General features: G+C 42.3%; 1 protein-coding gene across 7 annotated transcripts in view; it reads left to right on the top strand.

The window, feature by feature from the left end:
* The window catches only part of ADD3 (adducin 3), a 111,069-nt gene that overhangs the window by 68,181 nt on the left and 29,981 nt on the right, over positions 1 to 12,907 (top strand). For 6 of the 7 annotated variants that reach the window (XM_068139403.1, XM_068139404.1, XM_068139408.1 and 3 more), the window contains one exon: positions 10,992 to 11,215. In XM_068139403.1, the coding sequence (XP_067995504.1) occupies positions 11,021 to 11,215 (195 nt within the window). In that variant the 5' untranslated portion in view covers positions 10,992 to 11,020. Of the gene's footprint in view, positions 1 to 6,010; positions 6,246 to 10,991; positions 11,216 to 12,907 lie in introns of those variants that run through there. The other variant, XM_068139406.1, reaches the window with a different exon arrangement.

The following is a 12,907-nucleotide window of genomic DNA, read 5'->3' as shown; positions in this document are numbered from 1 at the left end:
AGGAAGTTGTAGAGAGCAATAAGGTCTTCTCTGAGCCTCTTCCAGGCTAAGCAACCCCAGCTCCCTCAGCCTCTCCTCATAGGGCTTGTGCTCCAAACCCCTCACCAACTTTTTTGCCCTTCTCTGGACACGTTCCAGCAAGTCAACCTCTTTCCTAAACTGAGGGGCCCAGAACTGGACACAGGATTCAAGGTGTGGTCTATTCAGTGTAGTTTTCTTGTATCCATTGTTGATACTAACTCTGCACAGTATCAGTTAGTGTTGGGAATGGATAAATACAGGACATTAATTCCCAGTAAGTGCTGCACTCACTGATGGATTCTTTGAAATATGCAATATTGATAATTATTATTACTTTTATTCCAGGCACCTAAATGGGTTTGGCATGGGTGAGTAAATGCTGTCATCTAATAAAGAGAGGGTAGCAAAACAGGTCCAGTAAGAGCTGAAATGCATTGGCAGTCTTGGAGAGCCCATCAGGGCCCTGCTTGACCCACAAGCTAGCTCTTTGAAGCAGGCTGTGCTGCTGGGAGCTGTGCAGGAGTGTCTGGACCTTCCTGTGGTGCCACAGGCTGCTGGCATGCTGGCCATGTTCATGTGCTGTCTAAGGTTGAACTACTGGTTAGAGATGATTGTGATGGGTGGATTTATAATATACTGCTAAAAATAATTAAATTTAGGTACATAGTTTATTCTTTATACAATGTCTAAGTTTCAGGGTGGCACTGGGAAAGAGACATTGCTTTTAGCTTCCAATGGATTTGCAAACAATGCACTTCTAGAGGAGACTTGATTGAATTCTTGCAGCTCAAGGGCTCCTGCTGTCTGTGATTTGGCTGAGAGTGGTCATGAGTGAAAGCTCCTGCTGCCATCACTGTGTTGGTTGACTCCTATGAGAGGTCTTCCGCATTCAGATCCTTCTCCTTTGTACAAGTCCTAAAACACTGTAAGGGAATACAGCTTCAGAAAGCTTGCAGCTTGAAAATCTGCATTAATTCATGTTGCTCTGGTCTTTGCCAAATCCTCTGGAGTGGTGGAGGCTGGGAGGTGGGAAAAGAAAGAAGAATGTTAAGGGAGGAAGAACTTGTCATGCAGTGCATCTGTGCTTTGTGTGATGACACTTTTTTGCATATGCCATAGGAAGAGGTTTTCTTTGCCCTGTCAGCTGCTGTACATCTCCTTAGCTTTCTGCTACAGTGAGGACATGTCCCAAACAGCAGCCTTGCCTTTGGATAGAAGCAAGTTATTTAAGCTCAGTGCTCAGGTGGTTGTGAGTGATCTCATGTCCTGTGCATGAAATGTTAATGTTGCTATAGAAAAACAGCTTCAACCAAGAAAAACTTACATTCTCATCATAGGACTTATTTTTACTGTGGATTTTTTTGGTGAACTTCAGTGTAACATAGAAAATGAAGGAAAACCAGAGAAAAAAATGGCTGTGAGGTCAGAGAATAGAATAGAATAGAATAGACCAGACCAGGTTGGAAGAGACCTTCAAGATCATCACACCCAACCTATCAACCAATCCGACCCACCTAAATCAACTAACCCATGGCACCAAGCACCCCACCAAGTCTCCTCCTGAACATCTCCAATGATGGTGACTCCACCACCTCCCTGGGCAGCCCATTCCAATGGCCAATCACTCTCTCTGTGTAGAACTTCTTCCTAACATCCAGCCTAAACCTCCCCTGGTGCAGCTTGAGACTGTGTCCTCTTGTTCTGGTGCTGGTTGCCTGGGAGAAGAGACCAACTTCTGCCTGTCTACAACCTGCCTTCAGGTAGTTGTAGACAGCAATAAGGTCACCCCTGAGCCTCTTCTTCTCTAAGCTAAGCACCCCCAGCTTCCTCAGCATCTCCTCAAAGGGCTTATGTTCCAAACCCCTCACCAACTTTGTTGCCCTTTTCTGGACACGTTTCAGCAAGTCAGCATCCTTCCTAAACTGAGGGGCCTATCATGCTTTTCAAGTACAGAAGCTATTTACAGTTTAACAAATACTTTAGTAGCTCTTCTGGTGTTTTCACTCAGTGGAAGGAGGTGATTTTATATACATATATTTCTTATATTTTTTTAAATTACCTTGGAAAGAGTCCCTATCCATGGACTCCACACTATTTCAGATCAGTCACTGTATGTACCCAAGTAGAGTGACAACTCTCAGCACTTTGAAGTGCAGCATAGTGTGGTTTCAAAATACATGCAGACACTTGCATATGTAAATAAAGGTTGCAGGCAAGCAAAATATATCTCAGTTTTCAAAATGTTTCTGTTAAATTGCATTGAAACAGGTAGTATTAAAAAATAGAATCATAGAATCAACCAGGTTGGAAAAGACCTCAGAGATCATCAAGTCTGACCTATTAGCTAATACCTAACACCTCATGACTAACTAAATCATGGCTTCAAGTTCCATGTCCAATCCTTTTTGGAACACCTTTAGGGACAGTGACTCCACTGCCTCCCTGGGCAGCACATTTCAATGGCCAATTACTCTTTCTGTGAAGAACTTTCTCCTCACCTCCAGCTCAAACTTCACCTGGTGCAGCTGACTCTGTCCCCTTGTTCTGTTACTGCTGTTGTCTCAAGCTGTGCCAGGGGAAGTTTAGACTTGAGGTGAGGAGAAAGTTCTTCACAGAGTTGTTAGCCATTGGAATGTGCTGCCCAGGGAGGTGGTGGACTCTGTTCAAGAGGGGATTAGATGTGGCACTTGGTGCCATGGTCTAGTAGTCATGAGGTCTTGTGTGACAGGTTGGACTTGACGATCTTTGAGGTCTTTTCCAACCTTATCGATTCTATGCTTCCCTGGGAGAAGAGACCACCCCCCACTTGTCTAAAACCACCCTTCAGATAGTTGTAGAGAGCAATAACGGGTCTCCCCTGAGCCTCCTCCAGGCTAAACAACCCCAGCTCCCCCAGCCCCTTCTCACAGGGCTTGTACTTGAGACCTCTCACTAGCTTTGTTGCCCTTCTCTGGACACATTCAAGTATCTCAATGTCCTTCTTGAATAAATAAAATAATTGGAAGTGCTATAACTTCCAAAGACAAAATTTTCTTTTTAAAGGAACAAGTTTAGTGAAAGGGTCAAAACAAACCAGTGTGATGTCTGTTGGGGGACTGACCTCCCTGTCTTAAAGCAAGGTTTTTGTGCTATGATCTACTGTGATCTTTCACAAGTTAATGCTTTTTATTTGCTTGTATCACTCTGTCACAGATAACTGGTGTGGTGAGCTGTGTCCAATGGTAAAAGAGGATTTGTGAGGAATAATCAAGTGACATGAATCCCCTGATATTTCAGTTCTTTGTCATGTTTCTCGTAGTGCAGCCATCCCCTTCCTGCTGCAGTGCAGGAGTACCTGAGTGCATCGTTTCACCAGAGAACTTTGAACTACTTCTCTGTAAACAGTTAGCTTGTGTGACTGACTTTGTTCTGACTTGCATGTTGTCTATAAAGCACAGTATAAAATCAAAATGTTCTGGCTGTCTGTCCAACTTAGTAAAAACATGAAAACATGTTAAGGAGTAAAGCCCCCCCTATATTGCTAACTGCTCAAGGGTCATTCAACACTGTAATGGAAACACCTATGTTGCATCCAGCCCTTCCTCGGCACAGAAGGTTCAATATTGGGCAAGAGGGACCTTGGATCTGAACTCTAGAGGTTGCTCTTTTAAGAATGATTGTCTTTTATCACCCTATCACCTAGAAACTGGCGTAACTCTCTTATCAAGGATTCTCCCCATCATTAAAACTGTCATGCAGCAGTGAAGGAATAGCAGAGTGTGGATAATTAAAGCAGTTTGGGCTTACAGGGTTAAAGCATGAGATTTAACACATGTAAATGGCATTTATGGCCATGTGGTAGAGCATATTGGATACATCAGCTTGTCATCTCAGGCTTGATTTTTTTTATTATTTTTTTTTCCCTTCCACTGCATGTGCTGCAAAATGTTGGCAGGCTGGCCTGCAAATGTGGAGGTGCAAACTGCACCTGCTACAGGCTGGCTGCATTTTAAGCAGCCTTCCTTAGGAGAGAAAATGTCACATCTTCAGGTAAAGACATAGCTGCCTGGCTGTCAGCAACCTACTACCTTATACTAGTTTTTGATAAAAAAGAGTAGCTGGCTCAATTCCAGCTTACGCTGAGCAAAATGTGAGTTGTACATCTTGAATATCTGTGTTGACTTCAATGCTGTACCATATAATCAGAAAGGAAAACAAAATAATGCTTTTCATTTGACTCAGAAACAAAAACAGTCAAGTTCTTGTTTCTCAGGAAAAACATACACTGCTGCCACACTCTCTTTAATGTGGTGCCTGAAAGGAGATGATGATTATTTTATTAGCTTACTCTGTGTAAAGGCAGAAGGATTTAATTTAAATGCCCAGCACTGGATTAGAATATTTGATTTGTAACCAGTTTGGGCTGCAGTATGACAAATTGGTTGTGGCTGCATTGCTACTGGAAGAAGTGGTGTTAGACACCTGTGTATCATCACTGTCTTTGTTTCAGCACAAATATTTGTGTAGATATGCATTTACTGGCTGGGAGCACTGGTACAGCTGAAAATAATTCCATTTTGAAAATCCACACCTAAAAATTAAACAAACAAAACCACCACCAACAAAACAACCCCAAACAAACCCTTAAACTTAGCCTACCCATTCCACCCTCTGCCCTTACAGACATCTGCTGTTATGAACCTGAAGAGTAGATTACAGGGAGAAAGATTGAATGGCTGAGGAGGTTGTGACTACTTGAGGGTGAATACTGCCTTGTCAATTTAAGAACACAGTTTAATAGTTTGACTTGAATGCTACTGTGTAGAATCACTGTATGTTAGTAAAATCAGGCAACAGAATTACTTTTCACTTCCACAAATTGCATTTAGAATAGAATAGAATTAACCAGGTTGGAAGACATTTTTGAGATCAAGTCCGACCTATCATCCAACACCATCTAATCAACTAAACCATGGCACCAAGCGCCCCATCCAGACTCTTCCTAAACACCTCCTGTGATGGTGACTCCACCACCTCCCTGGGCAGCACATTCCAATGGCCAATCACTCTTTCAGTGAAGAACTTCCTAACATCCAGCCTAAACCTCCCCGGTGCAGCTTGAGACTGTCCTCTTGTTCTGGTGCTGGTTGCCTGGGAGAAGAGACCAGTCCCCACCTGGCTACAACCTCCCTTCAGGTAGTTGTAGAGAGCAATAAGGTCTCCCCTGAGCCTCCTCTTCTCCAGGCTAATCAACCCCAGCTCCCTCAGCTGGGGTTCCTCATAGGGCTGTGCTCCAAACCCCTCACCAGCTTTGTTGCCCTTCTCTGGACACATTCCAGCAACTCAACCTCTTTCCTAAACTGCAGGGCCCAGAACTGGACACAGTACTCAAGGTACCAGTGCTGAGTACAGGGGCAGAATGACCTCCCTGCTCTTGTGCACATTTTAGAAAACCTTTTAGAAAATGCTGACCTCTGATCACGCATTTTCCTCATCTTACCAGTGTGTGAGACTGATAAATGTAACCCAAGCCCATTAAATGTTAAAATAATAACTAAAAAAACTTTCAATACTTTTTCAGGTATTGATGGGATTTGATGTCCTGAGCAGGAAAATGATAAAAATAATAATTTTGAGAAATTCATCTGCAAAAAGAAATTTATTTGGATGAAATTTCTCTACTCAATTATAGGTCAGTGGTAACATTTTTAGGAGGGATAATGAAGAGTTGGCTTTCTAATGCCAGTAGATAGCAATGGTCACCCTTGTCTCAGTCCATATTCACCTACATATTTTTGTGTCCTTCTAAACCATTCTTTCACGTTCCTTAAGCATATTTTTTTAATGCCAGTTTAGTTGCATAGCTCACAGTGTTGGCTGAAGCAAAGGCTTTGATTCAGACTGGAACCTGCCTGCTTCATAGGGAGGCTGGAACTGAGATCAAGAGACACCCAGTCTGCTTCCAACAAGTCTCCTGGCAGACAAGATACTGCAGGGGGGGAATAAAGAGCAGGCTGTTCCTTAAAAATAAGCAGGCAAGAGCAGAATAACACAAAATGCTCCTCAAAAAAACCCACTGCTCAGATGCAGTGCAGTCTGTCTTGAGTGCTCAGACCTGAAATCTGGTTAATGATGTGGTGTGCACACTGCTGGTTTGCAGTGCTGGGAACCCTCAAACAGATGGATTTTACTGCGTAGAGGAAATGGAGATGTCTGAAACCAGCCATAAAAAATCAGCATAAAAGGTAGGTTAATGATTGGTTGCTAGGTGATCTAATAATTTCATGACTTTTCTGCTTCTCTGATGTTCTCTTCTGATCATATTTATCTCTCTGTATATGGATATATGTTGATATCTTTCAGATTAGTGCTTTCTGGGATATTATTTGGTAAGATAGATTCTTTTTTTTTTCCCTTGCATTTGGTCTCTTGCCTTTTCTTCTTTTTTTCCCTTCAGTACTCTTTGTTTTTCTGACCTCATTATTATCTTTGAGCTGCTTTTGTAATTTGACATTGAAAACAGTTATTCCAACAAAAGCAGCACAGCAGGTTACATAGACTTTATGAAGTATCAGATGGGGATGCTTGGGACTTAATGCTGCAGCCTAAAATCATCAGTTCCAAGTTCCTGGAATAAATGGGAATCTTTTGTTAAATAAAACCTCTAGGTAGAGAGATGTGCAGCCTCCTGACAGAGGTGGAATGTTCTGCTTTTGCTCTGTAGCCCAGTTACGGGCATAAAACGCGGGACAGAATACAGAGGCCAAACCCATGAGCTGTAGAAGGCATCAAAGCATGACAGGACATGACCTGTTTTCTTTTGTAGTACTATCAGAGTTCATCTGGGTATGAACCAGGAGGGCATAACTGGACAGGGGGAAGCAGAGGTTAGATTAACAAGTTACCCTATAGCAAGAATTTGGAGCCTCTTTGTCTCACAGGTCCCTAGAATTATTTTCAGCAGGTGGAGATTCTGTTTAACAAAAACTTTTACAAGCTAACTTGTGCTGCTTTAGTTTCTTTTGCCCCTAATTGGAGTAGTTGAACCATAGCTGGGAAAGTCTCCTGTTCTGTGTACTTCAAATCTCTTTTTGGCCTGACAGGAAATTTGTGTTAGGGCAAATGGGGGCTAAAATGTGTGTCTTAGCAAAGCAAGAGTGGTCAAAATCAGATCCCCGTTTAGGTTTGATTTCTCTGTGTATGTTTGTCTTTTCTGCCCAGTGTGGGTATAGTGTCTTGTTAGAGGGGTGCATGTTCTCTCATTTCCACCTGTACCGTAGTTCTGGAACCCCTTACGCAGTATAACATAAGAAACATTGGCTAGTACCTCAGGAAGGTGGTATCTTGCTTGTTGTAATTCATTAACATCAATAGAAGAGGGTGAAAGTCAAAAGTAGTCTTGCAGCAAAGCTGATTTTACGTCCAGGTAAAAGAACATTGCAATAAAAAAAGAAGGGGGGGTGAGGGGGGGAAGATAATCCCCAGTCACAATGAATAGATTTTGAGATCTGGATTTTCTCTAAGTACTTCCTTATAGATCATTGCCAACCCTGTGCTCAGAAGGAGATGCAGGTTTTTAGATCCCAAAAAGCTGGGTGCATTTTAAACCAATGTTCTCTTTTGCCAAAAAAGAAAAAGTATTTAAATTAACATATGATGCAAATAACTAATAAAAGAATGGCTGATTTGTTTGACAGTTTTCCAGCCAACAGTAGGAGTTAAATGAGAGCCTCCCTAGCCCAGAAGAGCAAGCTTGTACCAGACCTAATCAGAACCACTGGACCCAATATCCGTATTATGTTCAGTAATGGGAAGGGGTTTAGTAGTACAAGAACTTCAATGCTGTATTCTTAATGGCTAGAGGTAAGAAACCAGTCTGCAAAGAAGGAAGAAAAAATGAAGTCCAAAGCAAATCCTTTGTGGATTTTATTGCCAGCCACATTTGTGTGTGTTTACAGATGAATGGGCTGTTCTGTCACAGCAAGGATGAATTGTAAGGTAACAGACTTGAACTAATTATGGTCCTGCAAACCTATAATAACAATAAAGGATTTTGAAGTTCAGACATGCATGTAGTTAGTCCAGCCATCCAAGTGGATCAACAGTTGAGCAAGTTTGCCTCTTGGGGTTAGAGAGGATTCAGGAGCAGATTGAGAAAACAGTTGGATAAGGTGGCTCCTGGGGAGAAGTAACAAGAGCAGGAGTCACAGCTAGTCACTGATTTGAGCAGAGTTCTTGCTATCTGCATTTCTCGAGTGCTTTCACTTTCTAGCAGGTGCTGGCGGATGTCTGTTCTGTCTGAGGTAGAGACACTTATTCTGATACACATGGAAAACATTGTTGATAGAGAAAGAAATCTGTCTTGAGCTCTTCCTACCTTGTGGCATTTAGAGAGTAAGCTCACAGACTTGTGTCTTCTTATGATGCTCTTTTTTTCCTGCTTATATCCTGACATATTTGGGTGCTGGGGGAAGGGGAGGAGGAGAGAGGAGAAGGGGAGAAGTGTTGTGCAGAGATGAGAGGGGAGACATAATGCCTGGTTATGATTATAAGGGTACCTCTTATAACTTGAACAGAGGGAAGCTGAGCTGTAATCATAGAAGGAGTGATGGTTTAAAACCAAAAGAGGGTAGATTTAGACTAGATATAGAGAAGACACTTTTACAGTGAGGGTAGTGAAACACTGGAACAGGTTGCTCACACAGGTGTTACGTGCCCCTTCCCTGGAAGCATTCAGGGTCATGTTGGATGGGGCTCTGAGCAGCTTCATCTAGTTGAGTATGTCTCTGCTTAACTGCAGAAGAGTTGGATGAGGTGACTTTAGAAGTCCCTTCCAACCCAAACAAATCTGTGATTCTGTGATATCCCCATACCCTGTCCCACAAAGATGATTGTTGTTCTTCAGTGTTCCCAGCTAGAAAAGACAATAGTTCATTCTGTATAAAAACTTAAGATCCTTTTATACTTTTGCTAAAGTTCTCACTCCCTTGAGGCAGGCTCCTTGTCATCTTCCAAGCACCCTGAAGGTGGTTACCCATAGCAGGCTTCCTGGGGGACAGTCAGCAAATGCTGAATGAATTTATCCTGAACCTGAGCAGAAAATGCACAACTCACCACTGCAGTTCCACAGTCTGTGTCTCAAAGCCATCGGAGTTCATGGGAGCATGTCTCCAGGATGCAAATTATACATCCCAGAACGTTTGTCTCCAGCATGAATGGATAATGTTGCACCCCAGATTTTCTCCCTCCGAAATATGATAAGGGAACAAAGTCAATTACAACCTTCAGTGATTGTCTATTGAAAGAGTGTTAGTTGTGTTTCATTTCAATCTCAAATCTGTAGTATATGAGAAAGTCATAGATTGAGATTTCTTGTACCTTTATCTGCTAATGTTTTTCCTGGTATCTGCCTTGTTTTCTGTCTGAGGTTTCAGATTTGGTAGCAGAGCTGCAGTGCCCCAGGATTTCATCCATGTGCTGTTTCTTGCAGCATGCCAGCAAAGCCATTTGGGCATCAGTGTGGGAAACTGGCTGCAAACCAATCTGCGTCCTCCTGCCAGCCTGGTTCAGGGGGTGGCTGTGCAGCAGAGGGTGCGGCCCAAGGACCAAAAAGCTTGTCACAGGCAGGAGGAGGGCTTGGGCTGCTGAAGCTGGTTTTAACAGGAATCTCCTCAAATGTTTCATCTGGAAAATATGTGAGGTGGTAGCTGGAGGAGTTCAGATGCTCCATGTCAGTTCACTGTTCACAGAATACCCCAAAGAAAGGATAGGTGAACTGTGCCACAGAGCAGGGACACTTTGAACAACTGATACCATAATGTTGAACCACACTGTTGAATACTGCTCCAAAACTCTAATTCCTTCATGTTTGGCTTTTGGTTTTTTCCCTTCTTCTGAAGATGTGAATTATTTACATACCCAATACATTTTGATGCAAATGTTTATATGAACTGTATTATTGAATGTGGATATTTGCATCCTAAGAATGCATTTTCATAGTACACTATCTCTTCCTACAAATCTTGCTTCTCTTTGTTCTTCAAACCTGAGAAAATATCCCTCTTCAGTACTCCTTTGAAGAATGGTGTTCCTGGCCGTGCTTCTGTGCCTTATTCTCTGTATGAAAATTCAGGTGTCTGCCTTTTTGCTTTTGATCCAGTTCTGTTTGTGTTTACAAATGCTTATCAGGTTTCTCTAATGAGGTTTTAAGCATAGCTTTCTACCAAGACATGAAGGTTATTTTGGAGTATTTGTTTTGTTTTCCTAATGTAATGAGCTTCAGTGAGAATCTTTGCATACGATGGCACACAAGAGGTGAAAAGCTGAAACTCAGCTATTTGCCATGGATGCAGCCTCAGTCCTGTGCACCCCAATGTAGAACCTTTTCTGCAGTTCCCTTGGTGTCTCCGAGTGTCCTTTGAAAGTGCAAGCATCGGCCAGTGACTGTGGAGATGCCCTGGCCACCCCTGAGTGGCTTCATGCCTCGTCTTTGAGCTGAGGCTGTTACAGCTGGAAAATGCTGTAATTGAGGAATGTCTTCATTCCAACTGGGAGATGAGCTTTGAGTGGATGTCAGACAGAGGCCCTGTCTTCTGGGGGGGTGTGTTTGAACATGTCTGGAAGAAAAGCTAAGTGAAAACCTGCGGTGGGGAGGTGATGAGTGCAATGTGAAATGGTACAGCAGGAAGGTTTGTTGTAAAGTAAATTATGGTCATTTAATGTCATAATTTTTAATTGGATGATGTTGGGTTTTTATTTGGCTTGAATAGAGATGGTTATGTACTATGAGAGAACTCATTAATGGTTTTTAAACTCTTTTCTGTAATTTTTCCTTAGCTTTCTGATTATGGCAATTGTTCACTTACACTCCTTTCATTTTAGATGCTGTTCTCCAGAGATGAAAAAGAACTTTGTATGCAAACTTGGAACTTCTATTGAATGCCCTCTTTTAAATGGTTAGCGATCATTCCCTCTTTTTGAATTTGTTTCAGGTGAAGCCCACCATCTGCAGCGTTGAAGCATGAGTACTGATGCCAGCCAGGTGGTGATCACTACTCCCCCCTCATCCACGATGCCTCACAAAGAGCGGTACTTTGATCGCATCAACGAGAATGACCCCGAGTATATTCGGGAGAGAAACATGTCTCCTGACCTGAGACAGGACTTCAATATGATGGAGCAAAGGAAGAGGGTCACTCAGATCCTGCAGAGCCCTGTGAGTGGGATTAAGGGGGGGGATGAGAAAAAGAGAGTGTTACTTTCTGAGATTCCTGATTAACTTTTTGAGACTTGGGGGGAAAAAAGGACAGAATATCTCCATCACAGCTAGCTAGAATAACTCTGGACCATCTTCTAAGAAGAGCCATTAAACAAATTACCCAGCATTTTGTTTGCATAGTTTTTGGTCTGTGAGCAAGCAGCCTTTATAAGTGTTGTTTTTCCTCCTGATGCTTTTATATTTTTATGCTTCACTGCAGCATTACAAAAAGATCTGGCCTGGCTGCAGGGTACTTCATTAAAGCTTAGGGGCAGAGAAGAGAGTGAAGGAGTCACTGGTCAAATAGGAATAAATGAGAGCACTACATGATGTGCTGCTTTCTGGGTTTGAATATTAACCTATCATTTGCATCAGGAATGCTTTAAGTAATATTTTTAATTGGGTTGAGTTTGTTTAAAAGCTAGACTGTGTTCTCTTCTTGTCCTTGGCATGATCATACCTCTACTTGACCAAATTAACACTCATCTACTGGTTGTCTAAGTTCATTACTTGTGTAGGCTCCATATGAAATTAAGTCTATTAAAATGTTTCTATTAGTTTTAATTTCTGTTTTAATAGATGTATGCTTTGGGTTTAACCTGATGAATACATTGGAAACTATTGTCATGTGTATTTTGGAACCACAGGGAGTGAGTAAGGACTATGAGGGTGAGCCTCTTGGGGGTGTTGGGCTGCAGTATGAGTAATGAGGATAATGGGACTGGGAAGGGGTTGAGCAGCTTTACAGATACATCTCTCTTCAGTTGCTCTGTAAGTTGGGGTGCTGCTTCTGTAATTTTTTTGAATCCTTTCCATATGTAATGAGATTGCAGACAGCTGTTAGTAATCACCCTATTATAGTCAGCCATGAATAACAGGATTGTTTGCTAAAGTGTTGTCGTGGAGTGCCTCTTGGATCCCTGTGCTGCTCCGAGTATAATGTGAACCTGTTGACTAAGGAATTTATTACTTTTCAAGTCAATTTGTGCAAGCTTTTCTTTATAAAAGGTCTTGGCTGCAAAGCCAGCGCTCTGAGGAGGTATTGCATAATGCTTTAATAATGATAATTTTATGTTAAACATTTGATTGTAAAATGTGATCACAGTCTGCTGCTTCCTGTTAAAATATTCACTTTGAGTAGCCAGGACTCACAGCAAAGACTAGATCTTTATCTTAACAGATAAAAATAAGTTACAGAGATCCTGTTTGGGTTTGTACATGTGTTGGGTTTTGGGGTTGGTTGGGGTTTTTTGTCCTTTCAACAGCAGTGTTGAATCTAATAAGCATAACTATTTCCTTAGCAATCTGGGGGACCTTTTGCCAAGTCTGGCAAATGTAATACACGTCCCTTTGCTGCAGCCTCTGTGGTTGTTTTTCAGCAGATGTAGTGTCAGTGTGCAGGTTTTAGAAGGGGGGCTGAAGATGGGTCACCTCTTTGTCTAGGTAACTGCTTTAACAGAAAGTTGGAGGACAAATGCCGTTAGTGTCCTGCCACAGAAGAAGCTGAGCGGAGCGCTTTTTGGCAAGTGACTGTTTGGAGCTGCCAAACAAATAGCAAGTTTTTGTTGTATAAGAGAACAGTTGTCCAAATAGGCCAGGGGCCTGCCGCCTGCTTGGCTTTTAGTGTCTGCCAGGGAGAAACGGGAACCT

Source organism: Melanerpes formicivorus, unplaced genomic scaffold (assembly GCF_026170545.1).
Source record: "Melanerpes formicivorus ecotype bairdi unplaced genomic scaffold, bMelFor1.0.p_v2 SCAF_6, whole genome shotgun sequence".
Lineage (NCBI taxonomy): Eukaryota > Metazoa > Chordata > Aves > Piciformes > Picidae > Melanerpes > Melanerpes formicivorus.
Note: the sequence above shows the minus strand (reverse complement) of the source record. Positions and strands in the feature narration are given on the sequence as shown.